General features: G+C 49.7%; 2 protein-coding genes across 35 annotated transcripts in view; both read left to right on the top strand.

Annotated features, from left to right (window-relative positions):
• Positions 1-1,630, top strand: part of CHD4 (chromodomain helicase DNA binding protein 4) — a 44,755-nt gene extending 43,125 nt beyond the window's left edge. For all 33 annotated transcript variants that reach the window (XM_063672363.1, XM_063672361.1, XM_063672359.1 and 30 more), the window contains 2 exons: positions 682-845; positions 1,018-1,630. In XM_063672363.1, coding sequence (XP_063528433.1) covers positions 682-845; positions 1,018-1,035 — 182 coding nt within the window. In that variant the 3' untranslated portion in view covers positions 1,036-1,630. The remainder of the gene's footprint in view (positions 1-681; positions 846-1,017) is intronic.
• Positions 1,631-3,193: 1,563 nt separating this feature from the next.
• Positions 3,194-14,906, top strand: NOP2 (NOP2 nucleolar protein). Of its 2 annotated transcripts, none has more exons than XM_054444413.1 (16): positions 3,194-3,495; positions 3,794-3,903; positions 4,891-4,936; positions 5,096-5,184; positions 5,388-5,614; positions 7,807-7,862; positions 7,982-8,141; positions 8,241-8,438; positions 8,582-8,671; positions 9,822-9,909; positions 9,989-10,129; positions 10,712-10,851; positions 10,995-11,084; positions 11,213-11,335; positions 11,456-11,684; positions 14,137-14,906. In XM_054444413.1, the coding sequence occupies exons 2-16, from the start codon at positions 3,798-3,800 to the stop codon at positions 14,784-14,786; spliced, it is 2,433 nt and encodes an 810-aa protein (XP_054300388.1). In that variant the 5' UTR covers positions 3,194-3,495; positions 3,794-3,797; the 3' UTR covers positions 14,787-14,906. The 2 variants fall into 2 exon arrangements, with proteins under 2 accessions (XP_054300388.1, XP_054300387.1); XM_054444412.1 differs by having other exon boundaries at positions 5,376-5,614.
• Positions 14,907-15,080: the final 174 nt, after the last annotated feature.

Raw genomic sequence — 15,080 nt, 5'->3', positions numbered from 1 at the left:
GGGATTATAGGCATGAGCCACCGCGCCCCAGCTAATTTTGTATTTTTAGTAGAGATGGGGTTTCTCCATGTTGGTTAGCCTAGTCTTGTACTCCCGACCTCAGGTGATCCGCCTGCCTTGGCCTCCCAAAGTGCTGGGATTACAGGTGTGAGCCATTGTACCCAGCCACCTCTTTTAACTTTAAACATATTCAGGTTCTTGAGATGGAAAGCAAAGCAGAATAATAGTGTCATTTGGGATACTAGAGGTAACTTCAGGTGATAAAAGATCCCTTCAAATTCTAGACCCCTTTCAACATTTTGTTTCTAATTAAAGTAAAAGGTTATGAGGAGGCGGAGGGTGAAATAAGGAAAAGAATGCTGTTATAATGGAGGTGGGAGACAGATTCTGAAGGTAGAGAAGTAAGAGAAAACCAGGAATAAGCTTCTCAAGAAGAGGAAATACAATAATAGTAAGGGATAGTGAAGGTTTAGGTGACTTTAAAAAGCACAAAAGCATGGACAGTTGGAACTGGAATATGAGGAGTAGGAATTTGAGCACGGTGGAGGTCAGGTCAGATGACAGAAGACAATACATCACAGTCGCTTGGTCACTGAGAAGTGATGGGGGGCTGGTCCACGAGGGTAGAGGGAGCTCAGTCTTGGCCACCACAGCTCACCACCTCTTTTCCTCCCTATGCAGTTCTGAAACAGCTGGAAGAACTGCTGAGTGACATGAAAGCTGATGTGACTCGACTCCCAGCTACCATTGCCCGAATTCCCCCAGTTGCTGTGAGATTACAGATGTCAGAGCGCAACATTCTCAGCCGCCTGGCAAACCGGGCACCCGAACCTACCCCACAGCAGGTAGGACCATTTTCTTGACACCACCTCTTCCTGCAGAACCATTCTGGAGCTTGTAACTTTGCTGTATGTCCCTAGCTTTACATACTGGGTGGGTGGCCTATCAGTGAATTCCCTTGAGATTGGGTGGATTCCTATCATCTGGAATTCTGACTCCTTGGGTCTCCTTCTCTAGGTAGCCCAGCAGCAGTGAAGATGCAGACTGATACCACCTCCACCGCTGAGCAGTGACCTTCCTCACTTTCTCTTGTCCCAGCTTCTCCCCTGGGGGCCTGAGAGACCCTCACCTTCCTTCTGCCCATCTTCCGTGTTGTAAAGGAACAGCCCCAGTGCACTGGGGGAGGGGAGGGAGTGAGGGGCAGTGGTGCCCTTCCTGCAGGAGAGACATGCAGCAGTAGCGCCGGCGCCATCTGCAGGAGCTGGCGGGCTGGCCTTCTGGACCCTGGCTTCTCCCCACTGTAACGCCTGTTACACACAAACTGTTGTGGGTTCCTGCCAGGCTTGAAGAAAATGATCTGAATTTTTTCCTCCTTTTGGTTTTATTTTGTTGGTTTATTTTGTGTTTTCTTTTCTCCTTTTTTGGGGGTATTCAGAGTGGGCTGGGCCCCTGGGCGAGACACAGCTACCTCTGTTGGCATCTTTTTAATACCAGGAACCCAGCGGCTCTAGCCACTGAGCGGCTAAATGAAATAAAGCAGAAAAAAAAAAAAAAGGAAAAAACCAAAAGCATAAAAAACCACAGCAAATTTCTTGATGAAAATTGAAAATAAAAGTTTCCTTGTATTTTAGTGCTCTGGTTCAGTGTGGGTGTAGGTGCAGGTGGATGAGTGTGTGTGGCAGGAGCCTGGCACCTGTATAGTTGAAAATTAAGGGCTACGTGGTATCCTGATACTCCACTGAGTAACTGGGTTCTGTGTGTGGGTGCAGTATGTGCCTTGCCAACGATGACTTCCACCTGTGGAAAATGAGAGGCTGCAAAACTGTGGGCAGCACCGCTTAATGGCTCTGTGACCTTGAGCAAGTTGTTTAACTTTGGTGGAATGCAGATTTCTCATGTATACCTCATACGGTTGTCAAATTAAACCAGTCAAGTACATGGAACGGTTTTTAACACCTAACCACTACCTTAATGTTTCAAGGAAGGCTGAGGGGGGGTTTTCTTGCTAAGTTGTGCAAAATTGGGATGCAATTTGTGGAAGAACACAGCCTTAACCCCACAACCCCGGAGGCCCGACCTAATGCCCTCCAACCTTGAAACCCTTGTAGTTCACCCCTCCTCATGTCCCAGACCAGGTCAGCGTTGCAACCCGTTGGTTCCCAACTAATTGTAGACCCACCTGAAAGCGAGTTCCGGCGAAGAGGGCCCCTGCGAACGAGGTGCAGTGCAACACCTTAATTGAGGGGCTGAGGAGGGGTGAGCATCAAGGAAGGTGCTGGGAGGGCGGGGCACCGTGGCTCACAGCCTGTAATCTCAGCACAAAGGTGGGGGCAGGAGGATCGCTTAAGCCCAGGAGTTCTAGACCAGCCCTGGCAACATAGTGAGACGCCACCCCCTACACCCCGTCTCTATAAAAAGATTTTTAAAAGGGCGGGGAGGAGGAGGTAAGTGGCATGGAATTCCATGGTTTTTGTTTGTTTTTTTTGAGATGGAATCTCACTCTGTCGCCAGGCTGGAGTACAGTGGCGCGATCTCAGCTCACTGCAACCTCCCCCTCCCGGGTTCAAGCGATTCTCCTGCCTCAGCCTCCCGAGTAGCTGGTACTACACGCGTGCGCCACCATGCCCAACTAATTTTTGTATTTTTAATAGAGACAAGGTTGACCAGGATGGTCTCGGATCTCTTGACCTCGTGATTCGCCCGCCTCGGCCTCCCAAAGTGTTGGGATTACAGGCGTGAGCCACCGCTCCCGGCTTTTTTTTTTTTTCTTGAGGTGCAGTTTCGCTCTTGCTGAGGCTGAAGTGGCACGATCTCGGCTCACTGCAACCTCCGCCTCCCAGGCTCAAGCAATTCTGCCTCAGCCTCCCGAGTAGCTGGGATTATAGGCGCCCGCCACCACGACCGGCTAATTTTGTATTTTTAGTAGAGACAGGGTTTCACCATATTGGCCAGGCTGGTCTCGAACTCCTGACCTCAGGTGATCCACCCACCTCAGCCTCCCAAAGTGCTGGGATTACAGGCGTGAGCCACTGCGCCCAGCCTGGAATTCCGTGATCTTGACGCTGGACTAGGGCAGTGGATGCCAGGGAGAGGGCCCCGCTGTCGGGCCCTGGTTCGAGGAGAAGGTGCGGCTTTCACGCACTAGCTTTTCCAACAGAAACCGGCCGTGAGGCTAAAAGCCAACTCCATGAGGGAAGGTCGGACAAGCTCAGCCGTTTCGTCACATTGCTCCCTCCACCCGCCGCGGGTGTAAGCTGCGCGTCGCCAAATTTCCCTTTACTCGCCGCCGCCAGCTCCGCGGGCGTTCCCAGGGCGAGGATAAGTTCCGGGTGCGGCGGCCGACTGGACGCAACAGGAAGAGGCGGGGCCGCGAAGCTAGCGCTCTCCGTGCGCCTGCGTGGAACGATTCTGTGGCGAGTGCTGGCCGAAAGCTAGGTACAGATTGCACGTGGAGGGCCGCCCGAAGGGCTGTCTCGGGCCTTAACCCGCATTCTGGTGGGTCTAGAGGAAATTGGGGGACGAAGGGTGGCAGCACTGACCTGGTCTGGGACGTGGGGAGAGGGGTGCGCTACCTGGGTTTCAGGTGGGAGGGCGTTCGGTCGGGCCTCCAGGGGGATAGCGGGAGTGCTTGAGTCGCGTGTGCTGAGTCGGGGATGCTGAGTGAGTCGCGGGTGCTGAGTCGGGGGTGCTGAGTTGAGGCTGTGCCGTTTCCCACTATAATACGCCAAGCGTGCGTTCTGCCGTTCCCTCCGACACGCGCGACGCCACCTTCTCCCATTTCTGTCTGCCACAGTACCATGGGGCGCAAGTTGGACCCTACGAAGAAGGAGAAGCGGGGGCCAGGCCGAAAGGCCCGGAAGCAGAAGGGCGCCGAGACAGAACTCGTCAGATTCTTGCCTGCGGGTAAGGATTTGTTGTGGCCTCCTGATCCCTCAGCTTTTGCAGTATTCTGTATCATAACCTCTTCCCTGTTTTTAGTTTCTGTTCATTTTCTATTTAAGTGGAATCTTCTCTGTATGAGTTACTGGGAGGTACGAATGAAACAGTCGTTTAGATTGTAGGGAACTGTTCAGGTCGTAGAGATGTGAAGACACGGACACAACTATTCATGCAAGGGAAGGTGTGATTTAAAACATTGTGAGTTCAGAGGAAGGGGGATCCCATGCAGAACTGTAAAAGTTTTTGTTAAGCTGGGTTTTGAAAAATGGGTAACATTGTAGCAAGAGGAAGTAATGAAGGGGAGGGGTCAGTCACTGATTTGCCTTTTGGAAGGGGTGGAAATGGAAAAGCACGGATCTGGCTTCTTCATGCCGAGTAAGTAGTAAACTGTGTGGAAGACTGGTGGGAGGTAACACTGGACCGGCAGTTTGTGTTGGGCATTGGATAAAGGATGCAGTTTATTGAGACAGTAGCAAGTCCTGGGCACTGTATTAAACTTATTGGTCATGTTATATCACTTCATCATCTTAGAGTCCTGTGAGAGAGGCACTATTAAGGAAACACTTTGGGAGGCCGAGGCAGGTGGATCACCTGAGGTCTGGTGTTCGAGACCAGCCTGGCCAAATGGTGAAACCCTGTCTCTACTAAAAATACAACAATTAGCTGGGCGTGGTGGTGGGAGGCTGAGGCAATAGAATTGCTTGAATCTGGGAGACGGAGGTTGCAGTGAATTGAGATCACGCCATTGCACTCCAGCCTGGAAGACAAGAGTGAAACTCCATTTCAAAAAAAAAAGAAACTCGTATACAGTTATTAAATAGTAACAGGGCTGAGATTTAAATGGACTCCTTTTAATTAGTGTACTAATTCTCTTACCATGTTTATTTCTGTTCCCATTTATTTTTAATGTCCCCTGTAACTTGTTCTGCCTTGTTTTTCTTTTATAAACAGTAAGTGACGAAAATTCCAAGAGGCTGTCTAGTCGTGCTCGAAAGAGGTAAGTGTGGGTGTCAGAACTTAAGTAGGTTAAATTGGTACTGCTCATCTTTGACCACAGAGTTAATTCTAGACTCTCACATTTCCCTATGGTGGAAATGGCAGAGCCTGGAAGTATCTTCCCATTTCTTCACTCCTTGAATCTCTTGTGTCTTTTCAGGGCAGCCAAGAGGAGGTTGGGCTCTGCTGAAGCCCTTAAGACAAATAAGTCTCCTGAGGCCAAACCATTGCCTGGAAAGCTACCAAAAGGTCGGTGAAACTAAGAGCTGGATGCTACATGAGGAGTCCTTTGGGTCCTGGGTAGGGAAGGACTTGCTAAACATTTCCGGAGTGAAAGGAACAGCCAAAGCACATTCTGAGGGGTAGAAAGTACAGGCTCCCAGGGTGTGGGGCCAGGGAATGTGTGGCTGCCATTAGTCCAGGACTCTTCAAACCCTTAGGGATCTCTGCAGGAGCTGTCCAGACAGCTGGTAAGAAGGGACCCCAGTCCCTATTTAATGCTGCTCGAGGCAAGAAGCGCCCAGCACCTAGCAGTGATGAGGAAGAGGAGGAGGAAGACTCTGAAGAAGATGGTATGGTGAACCACGGGGACCTCTGGGGCTCCGAGGACGATGCTGATATGGTAGATGACTATGGAGCTGACTCCGGCAACTCTGAGGATGAGGAGGACGGTGAAGAGGTGAGATTCATCTCTTTGGGCATTCAGAGAAGGATCCTTGCTATTTAGTTTCTTTCCCAGATTCTTCAGACTGTTTCTTAGTGGCAAGGATAAGCCTGACTAGAGGAAAGGGGTTTTTGTGCTCCATCACTGTTTCCCTACTGCCTTATATCCTCTCCCAGTGCACCTACAAGTTCGAAAGAGCTGTAGGATAGAGCTCTTTCCTAAAAAATCTAGAAGGCTCTCTTGGTGTAGATATGGGAAGGTGGACAATGGTGTGCTCCACTGATGGGCACAGAAATGCACTTTTTATAAAGCAGTTATCTCAGAACTTTGAAAAATTTGTTCCTTTTGGCTGGGTTTGGTGGCTCACATCTGTAATCCCAGCACTTTGGGAGGCTGAGGCAGGAGGATTGCTTGAGCCCAGGAGTTGGAGACCAGCTTGAGCAACATAGGCAGATCCCGTGTCTACAAAAAATTAAAAAATTAGCCGGGCACAGTGGCTCACGCCTATAATCCTAGCACTTTGGGAGGCCGAGGTGGGCGGATCACGTGAGCTCCGGAGTTCGAGACCAGCCTGGACAATATGGCGAAACCCCATCCCTACTAAAAATATGAAAATTAGCTGGTGTGGTGGTATATGCCTGTAATCCCAGCTACTCCCAGCTACCTGGGAGGCTGAGGCAGGAAAATTGCTTGAACCTGTGAGGTGGAGGTTGCAGTGAGCCGAGATCGTGCCATTGCACTCCAGCCTGGGCAACAAAGTGAGACTCTGTCTCAAAAAAAAAAAAAAAAAAAGTTAAAAAATGGTTTAAAAATTAGCTGGGTGTGGTGGCGTACGCCTGTAGTCCCAGCTACTCAGGATGCTGAAGTGGGAAGATGACTGGAGCTTGGGAGGTTGAGGCTGCAATGAGCTGTGATCTTACCAGTGCACTCCAGCCTGGGTGACAGAGTGAGACTGTCTCAAAAAAAAAAAAGAACAAACAAAAACTTCTTATTTTTGACAATAGTAATTCCCTATTAAGGAAGATGATCCAAAATGTCAGCAAATAGTTCTTTACTGAGGTGCAGGAGGTTGTTATACAATTAGTGTGTGGATGTATTATTAGAATTGTGTAGAATAAAGAGAAGGTCCCCATGTGCACCCGTTTCCTACATCCCCTTGTATCTACACGGTCATTATTAGTTTTGCAGGCACCATGTGGATCATAATGCCAAAAACTCTGGAAACTTCCAAAATATACAATATGCTTAAGTAAGTTATGGTTCATGCATATGATGCAGTTAACACTGGTCATTATGTCTATATGAAAATGCCTGTGATGTAACTGAAGTCTAAAAAGCAAGAAACAAACTTGAAAATGGATTATGTGAAAAATACAGAGTAAGTAAAAAAAAAAATATGGCAAAATGGGCCAGGCGCAGTGGCTCACACCTGTAATCCCAGCACTTTGGGAGGCCGAGATGGGCGGATCACCTGAGGTCAGGAGTTCAAAACCAGCTTGGCCATCATGGTAAAACCCCATCTCTGCTAAAAATACAAAAAATCAGCTGGGCATGGTGGTGCGTGCCTGTAATCCCAGCTACTTGGGAGGCTGAGGCAGGAGAATCGTTTGAACCTGGGAGGCGGAGGTTGAAGTGAGCTGAGATCGTGCCATTGCACTCCAGCCTGGGGGACAAGAGCGAGACTTCTCTCAAAAAACATGGCAAGATGGTAGTCAAGGGCAATTTTTGTCCTTCTTTATACATAAAGGTATTTTTCAAGTTGTTTTTTTTTTTTTTTTCCTTAATGGAAAAGTGAAAAACAATAGTAGAAAGAAAAATGTAATGAACCCTTTAATTTATTACTTAGGTTTGTTTTGTTTTGTTTTGTTTTGTTTTTTGAGATGAAGTCTTTCTCTGTTGCCCAGGCTGGAGTGCAGTGGCTCGATCTTGGCTCACTGCAACCTCCACCTCCCGGGTTCAAGCAATTCTCCTGCCTCAGCTTCCTGAGTAGCTGGGATTTACAGGCGTGCACCACCATGCCCTCATTACTTAGTTTCAACAGTGAGCAATATTGTGCCAACCTTATCTTCATTTCTTTGCTCCTCTGTTTCCTTCTGAGAGCAAGTGTTGGATTTTTATTTAGCGAAAAAAATAAGATACAGAGATAAAAGTACTACAGGGGCTGATGGAAGGGCAGGCCTGTATTAACAGCCCTTGTCTCTCTTCAGTTGCTGCCCATTGAAAGAGCTGCTCGGAAGCAGAAGGCCCGGGAAGCTGCTGCTGGGTGAGTTTTGGAAGCTATTGGGATGGAGCATAGGAAGCCGCTGGGGTGGGGAAGCTGTGAGGAAGGAGGAGGTGTCTGTTTTGGTCTGTGAATCACTCTCTTCCTGGACCTGTTTCTAGGATCCAGTGGAGTGAAGAGGAGACGGAGGATGAGGAGGAAGAGAAAGAAGTGACCCCTGAGTCAGGCCCCCTAAAGGAGGAGGAGGAAGATGGGGGCCTGCAGATCAATGTGGATGAGGAACCATTTGTGCTGCCCCCTGCTGGGGAGACGGAGCAGGATATCCTTGCAGGGCAGAGTGAAGAGTTAGGAGGAAGATGCTTGGGAGAGGGATTTCCAGGCCCTAGGACATCATGACACAGTTCCTTAACAGGCCCACATGCCCAGGCTCCAGACCTGCAACGAGTTCACAGGCGGATCCAGGATATTGTGGGAATTCTGCGTGATTTTGGGGCTCAGCGGGAGGAAGGGCGGTCTCGTTCTGAATACCTGAACCGGCTCAAGAAGGATCTGGCCACTTACTACTCCTATGGAGACTTCCTGCTTGGCAAGCTCATGGACCTCTTCCCTCTGTCTGAGGTACTGGATTGCCAGAATGCCTCTTCTGCTTTTCTTTTCTCGCCTCCTTACCCTGTGTAAGGAAGATGTTCAGCCCCCTTGCCCCCTCCTCTGACTGAGCTCCTTAGCCAGCCTCACTTATTCCCTGCTGTCTTGCCCCGCAGCTGGTGGAGTTCTTAGAAGCTAATGAGGTGCCTCGGCCTGTCACCCTCCGGACCAATACCTTGAAAACTCGACGCCGAGACCTTGCGCAGGTGAGGGGCGGCCTTTGAGGCTCGCTCATCTCAGAAGGGAAGTGACTTCTGCCAACTCTAGAGATTCCCCTGTGCTACCCTGACTGGGTGGGGCCTAGGACCTAAGCATGATCCTGGGGGGCAAACCCAGAGGCCTGATGTCTCTGGCAGGCTGGGGGCCTAGGACCTCTGTGGAATGGGAAGTTCATACTCTGCTCCCTGTGACTAGGATGATGAGACTTCAGGATGAGCGTGCTGCCCCCAAGGAGATTGGAGGGAGATCATTGAGGAGCTGGGGAAATATGATTCCTGACTGCACAAAAAAGACACATATGCACAGTCAATATTTTAAACTCATTTCCAAGGGTTCAGGGGCCCCAGGTTAAAGACCCCCTGTTCTAAAGTTAGTTGTTGGGTTATATGTGTTGTATATTTCCTGGTGTGAAGAAAACCTAATAATGTAATGTGCTATAACCAATATCATTAAATTTTTAGCATAGTGGAGGGGCTCAGCCTCTTAGAAAATCAGATGCCACTTCTAGGAAATAAAGTAACAGGAGGTGGCATCCTGCTCCATTGGGATGAAGTTCAGACCTTGAGTTAGGAGCCTGAGGTTAAGAAAAAAGGGCACCATAGGATGGAGTGGGAGAGAGAAACTGCTCAGTGAGTCCATGATGACCGTGTTTGGAGTAAGCACTCTAGGAGTTGTGAGTCCATGATGACTGTGTTTGGAGTAAGTACTCTAGGAGTTGTGGGGCCATGGGCCATGTTTTTATTTTTATGAACCATGTTTTTAATGTCTTCATGTGTTTTCTGGGTAGAGTAGCCTATGAGGTTCTTAAAATCTTCATCCCTACCGGGCGCGGTGGCTCACGCCTGTAATCCTAGCACTTTGGGAGGCCGAGGCGGGCAGATCACCTGAGATCAGGAGTTAGAGACCAGCCTGGCCAACATGGTGAAACCCCATCTCTATGAAAAATACAAAAATTAGCCAAGCATGGTGGTACATGCCCGTTGTCCCAGCTACTCAGGAGGCTGAGGCACGAGAGAGAATCACTTGAATGCGGGAGGTGGAGGTTGCTGTGAGCCGAGATTGCGCCACCTCACTCTAGCCTGGACAACAGAGTGAGACTCCATCCCAAATAAAAAAAAAATCTTCATCCCTCTTCAGGCTCTAATCAATCGTGGGGTTAACCTGGATCCCCTGGGCAAGTGGTCAAAGACTGGACTAGTGGTGTATGATTCTTCTGTGCCCATTGGTAAGTCTCCCCCACCCAAGAGCCCTTCTACCTCTGTCCCTGTCCCTACCGCATGTCACAGGGTGGTCCTCCTCCGCAGGTGCTACCCCCGAGTACCTGGCTGGGCACTACATGCTGCAGGGAGCCTCCAGCATGTTGCCCGTCATGGCCTTGGCACCCCAGGAACATGAGCGGATCCTGGACATGTGTTGTGCCCCTGGAGGAAAGACCAGCTACATGGGTATGAGAGGGGCAGGCAGTGGGATTCATCGGGCTGTCTTGCTTTTGAAAGTAGATGGGGTTGCTGACTCATTAGTGCTCATGGAACACAATGTGCAGGTAGCTAGCAGGGTGGTGAGGACCAGTTTCTGGAGTCGGCCTGGGTTCCAGTGTGCCACTTACTACCCATCTGACTATGGATTCTCTTTTGTCATCCAGAAAATGGGATGGTAATTGTGCTTGGGTTGGCCCTTGTATTATGCTTGGACTGTGAAGGTTAAAATGATGCATTTAGAAGTCTTTGGCAGTGTTCAGCACATAATCAGCAGCCATAACTTTTATTAAGCTGCTATCACTTAAAAGAAGTAATTTATTATGTAGGACCGATAGGTGTTCGGTAAAAATGGGAAAACCACATCGGTAGACTTGCCGATCACCAGGGGCTAGTGCAGAGTGGATCAGCCTATACAGTAGGCAGGCTTGTTGGGAGTGAAGTTGCCTTGAGGTGATGACACTTCTCATGTGGATTCCCGGGCAGGAGGGTGGGAGCAAGTGTGGAGGCAGTGGAACTGACTGATCAGCACTGTTACTGCGCTCCCTTTAGCCCAGCTGATGAAGAACACAGGTGTGATCCTTGCCAATGACGCCAATGCTGAGCGGCTCAAGAGTGTTGTGGGCAACTTGCATCGGCTGGGAGTCACCAACACCGTTATCAGCCACTATGATGGGCGCCAGTTCCCCAAGGTGAGACTCGAGCTGTGTGTCTCCTGAGGCTTCTTCCAGTTGACCTTGTCCCTTCCTGACCTCAGTGTTTAGACTTGACCCTAGTAAATAGTGCCCTGCTGGTTGCAGAAGGGACATATGATTCATCTGTATCTTTTTCCCAGGTGGTGGGGGGCTTTGACCGAGTACTGCTGGATGCTCCCTGCAGTGGCACTGGGGTCATCTCCAAGGATCCAGCCGTGAAGACTAACAAGGTGAGGAGTCAGGTGGTGGGCCCCTGAGAGGCCTTGGCTGGGTCTTGTAGAGCTGGAAAGTGAGATGGGGACACCCTCTGGGCTCCCCTCTCCTCCTCAGGCTGCCTTTGGGTCTCTTTTTGGGACAGGATGAGAAGGACATCCTGCGCTGTGCTCACCTCCAGAAGGAGTTGCTCCTGAGTGCTATTGACTCTGTCAATGCGACCTCCAAGACAGGAGGCTACCTGGTTTACTGCACCTGTTCTATCACGGTGAGACCTCCGCCATGGCAGAGCGGGGGAGGCTGGGCTGGGGGGCTCTTTGCCCCTTAGAGCTCCCTTCAGCTCCAGCTCTGCTTTTTCCTCCCTTCTTTGTCTTCCCCCCACATCCAGGTAGAAGAGAATGAGTGGGTGGTAGACTATGCTCTGAAAAAGAGGAATGTGCGACTGGTGCCCACAGGCCTAGACTTTGGCCAGGAAGGTTTTACCCGCTTTCGAGAAAGGCGCTTCCACCCCAGTCTGCGTTCTACCCGACGCTTCTACCCTCATACGCACAATATGGATGGGTTCTTCATTGCCAAGTTCAAGAAATTTTCCAATTCTATCCCTCAGTCCCAGACAGGTAAGTGATCTTTTTCTACCCTTCATCACCACCTTTGCTCTTTCCACCTTTCAGGAGGCTTTATGGTGTGACAGGAGGGAAGGGAAAGGAAAGATTCATGCATCCCTTACTCCAGCCTTTGCATGCTTGGATGAGAGAACCCTCTCATTCCAGCTAGAATTGCTTTTGAGTGCTGGACCCCATGTGAACAGGCCAAAGTGTTCATATGGATGGAGGCCTTTTCCTTTATTCTGCCAAGTGGCTGCAGTTGTTCAGCACTAAATGCATTCCAAATGCAGGTTGTGGTTTGTTTTCCTTCTTGGCAGGGCGGACTTACTGGTACTGGACCTCTGCTGGCCCAGCATTCTCAGCACTGGGTTGGAACAGCAGTGCTCTGAGCCCTTCACACTCATTGCAGATTGTTTTCTCAGCCATCTTGAGGAGCCTGGCCTGGATCTCAAGGGAAGGGTGGGGTTTTCTGAAACAGCCTTGAGAGCACTGCTTACTGGGATATAACCCTGGGTTTAGTTGGAAGAGGGGGAGAAGTGCTGCTTTAGAAATAGTAGAATTTGTCTGGGCATGGTGGCTCATGCCTGTAATCCCAGCACTCACTTGAGGTCAGGAATTCGACATGGTGAAACCCTGTCTGTACTAAAAATATAAGAATTAGCTGGGTGTGGCCTGGCGCAGTGGCTTACGCCTGTAATCCCAGCACTTTGGGAGGCCAAGATGGGCGGATCACGAGGTCAGGAGATCGAGACCATCCTGGCTAACACAGTGAAACTCCCGTCTCTACTAAAAATACAGAAAATTAGCCAAGCGTGGTGGCGGGCACCTGTAGTCCCAGCTACTCGGGAGGCTGAGGCAGGAGAATGGCATGAACCTGGGAGGCGGAGCTTGCAGTGAGCTGAGATTGTGCCACTGCACTCCAGCCTGGGTGGCAGGGCGAGACTCCATCTCAAAAAAAAATAATTAGCTGGGTGTGGTGGCGCGTGCCTGTAGTCCCAACTACTCAGGACGTTGAGGCAGGAGAATCACTTGAACCTGGGAGGTGGAGGTTGCAGTAAGCCAAGATCACACTATTGCATTTCAGCCTGGGCAACAAGAGCAAAACTCCATCTCAAAGGAATAGTAAAATTTGCTATAACTTAAAAAGTACATATTTTAATTATTCTGCACTTCATCACAATTCACATGGAAAAAAACTTCTCTGATTTAAAAAATAAATAGGCCAGGTGTGGTGATGGCTCATGCCTGTAAATCCCAGTACTTTGGGAGGCTGAGGTGGGAAGATCGCTTAAGACCATGAGTTTGAGACCTGTCTGGGCAACAAAGGGAGACTTAGTAGTTCCAGCTACTCTGGAGGCTGAGGTAGGAGGATCCCTTGAGCCCCAGGAGTTTGAGGTTGCAGTGAGCTATAATGGCACCACTGTACTCCAGCCTGGGCAACACAGTGAGACTCTACCTCAAAAAAAAAAAAAAAAAAAAAAAGATAAAATAAAGCCTAATGCTTCAAATTCATTTAGAAGACCCTGCGAGGCCGGGCGTGGTGGCTCGCACCTGTAACCCCAGCACTTTGGGAGACTGAGGCAGGTGGATCACCTGAGGTCAGGAGTTCAAGACCAGCTGGTCAACATGGTGAAACCCCATCTCTACTAAAAATACAAAAATTAGCCGGACATGGTGGCGCACGCTTGTGATTGTCAGGAGGCTGAGGCAGGAGAATCGCTTGAACCCAGGAGGCAAAGGTTGCAGTGAGCCCAGATCACACCACTGCACTCCAGCCTGGGTGACAGAGTGAGATTCCGTCTCAAAAAAAAAAAAAAAAAAAAAAAAAAAAAACCAAAACCCTGAGATTCACCTCTTCCTTACAGATTCACCTCGTCCTTACAGCGTCTTGTTACTTCCTGTCCTCAAGAGGGCGCAGCTTCCTGTAGAAACCTTTTGGCCCAAGGATAGGCAGTGATTTTTTTTTGAGACGGTGTCTTGCTTTGTCGCTCAGGCTGGACTGCGGTGGTGCAATCTCAGCTCATTGCAACCTCCACCTTCCAGGTTCAAGCGATTCTTGTGCCTTAGACTCCCAAGTAGCTAGGATTACAGGTGTGTACCACCATCCCTGGCTAATTTTTGTATTTTTAGTAGAGATGGTTTCACCATGTTGGCTAGGCTGGTCTTGAACTCCTGGCCTCAAGCAATCCACTTGCCTTGGCCTCCCAAAGTGCTGGAATTACAGGTGTGAGCCACCATGCCTGGCCTATAGGCAGTGATCTTTTAATACAAGGTTCAACTAGGACTTGAGTGAAGGCCCAGTTATATTAAGTAATGGGAATTTAGGTAATCTGCTCTTAGGCACTGACCTAATTGTGTGGAGCTCCTGCCCAAGAAATAGCAATTCTCATATTTTAACATGAGAATATTAAAATATGGTGATAAGGCCCATTTTCTGACACCATCTGTTTAATTTTAACCCCAGGAAATTCTGAAACAGCCGCACCTACAAATGTAGACTTGCCTCAGGTCATCCCCAAGTCTGAGAACAGCAGCCAGCCAGCCAAGAAGGCCAAGGGGGCTGCAAAGGCAAAGCAGCAGCTGCAGAAACAGCAACATCCCAAGAAGGCCTCCTTCCAGAAGCTGAATGGCATCTCCAAAGGGGCAGACTCAGAATTGTCCACTGTACCTTCTGTCACAAAGACCCAAGCTTCCTCCAGGTTCCAGGATAGCAGTCAGCCAGCTGGAAAAGCTGAAGGGATCAGGGAGGCAAAGGTGACTGGGAAGCTAAAGCAACGATCACCTAAATTACAGTCCCCCAAGAAAGTTGCTTTCCTCAAGAAGAATGCCCCTCCCAAGGGCACAGACACAGAAACACCGGCTGTGTTATCCCCATCCAAGACTCAGGCCCCCCTGAAACCTAAGGACCATCATCAGCCCCTTGGAAGGGCCAAGGGGGTTGAGAAGCAGCAGTTGCCAGAGCAGCCTTTTAAGAAAGCTGCCTTCCAGAAACAGAATGATACCCCCAAGGGGCCTCAGCCTCCCACTGTGTCTCCCATCAGTTCCAGCCGCCCCCCACCAGCAAAGAGGAAGAAATCTCAGTCCAGGGGTAACAGCCAGCTGCTGCTGTCTTAGATGGGTGAAAACTAGACTGGGGTGGCTCACTGCCATTGTCACCGGGTTGGAACTCTTGCCTCTGTGAGGATGCCTTCTTCACTGTGCATATGAAATTTAATACACATTTTACAACCTCTGGCCACTGAGTATTTTTGAGGGAACTGGGTACTGCTTTTGCCACTTTAAGGGTAAAGGTGGGAAGGTGGGACTGGGATCTTCTGAGGAGAGGTAATGGTTGGGTGCTACTGAGAAATAAGGTCAGTTTTAGGCTCCTGCATCCTTGGGTCTTCCCAGGAAGGGGAAAGCCCTGGA

The sequence above is a fragment of the Pongo pygmaeus genome, chromosome 10 (assembly GCF_028885625.2).
Source record: "Pongo pygmaeus isolate AG05252 chromosome 10, NHGRI_mPonPyg2-v2.0_pri, whole genome shotgun sequence".
NCBI lineage: Eukaryota > Metazoa > Chordata > Mammalia > Primates > Hominidae > Pongo > Pongo pygmaeus.
Note: the sequence above shows the minus strand (reverse complement) of the source record. Positions and strands in the feature narration are given on the sequence as shown.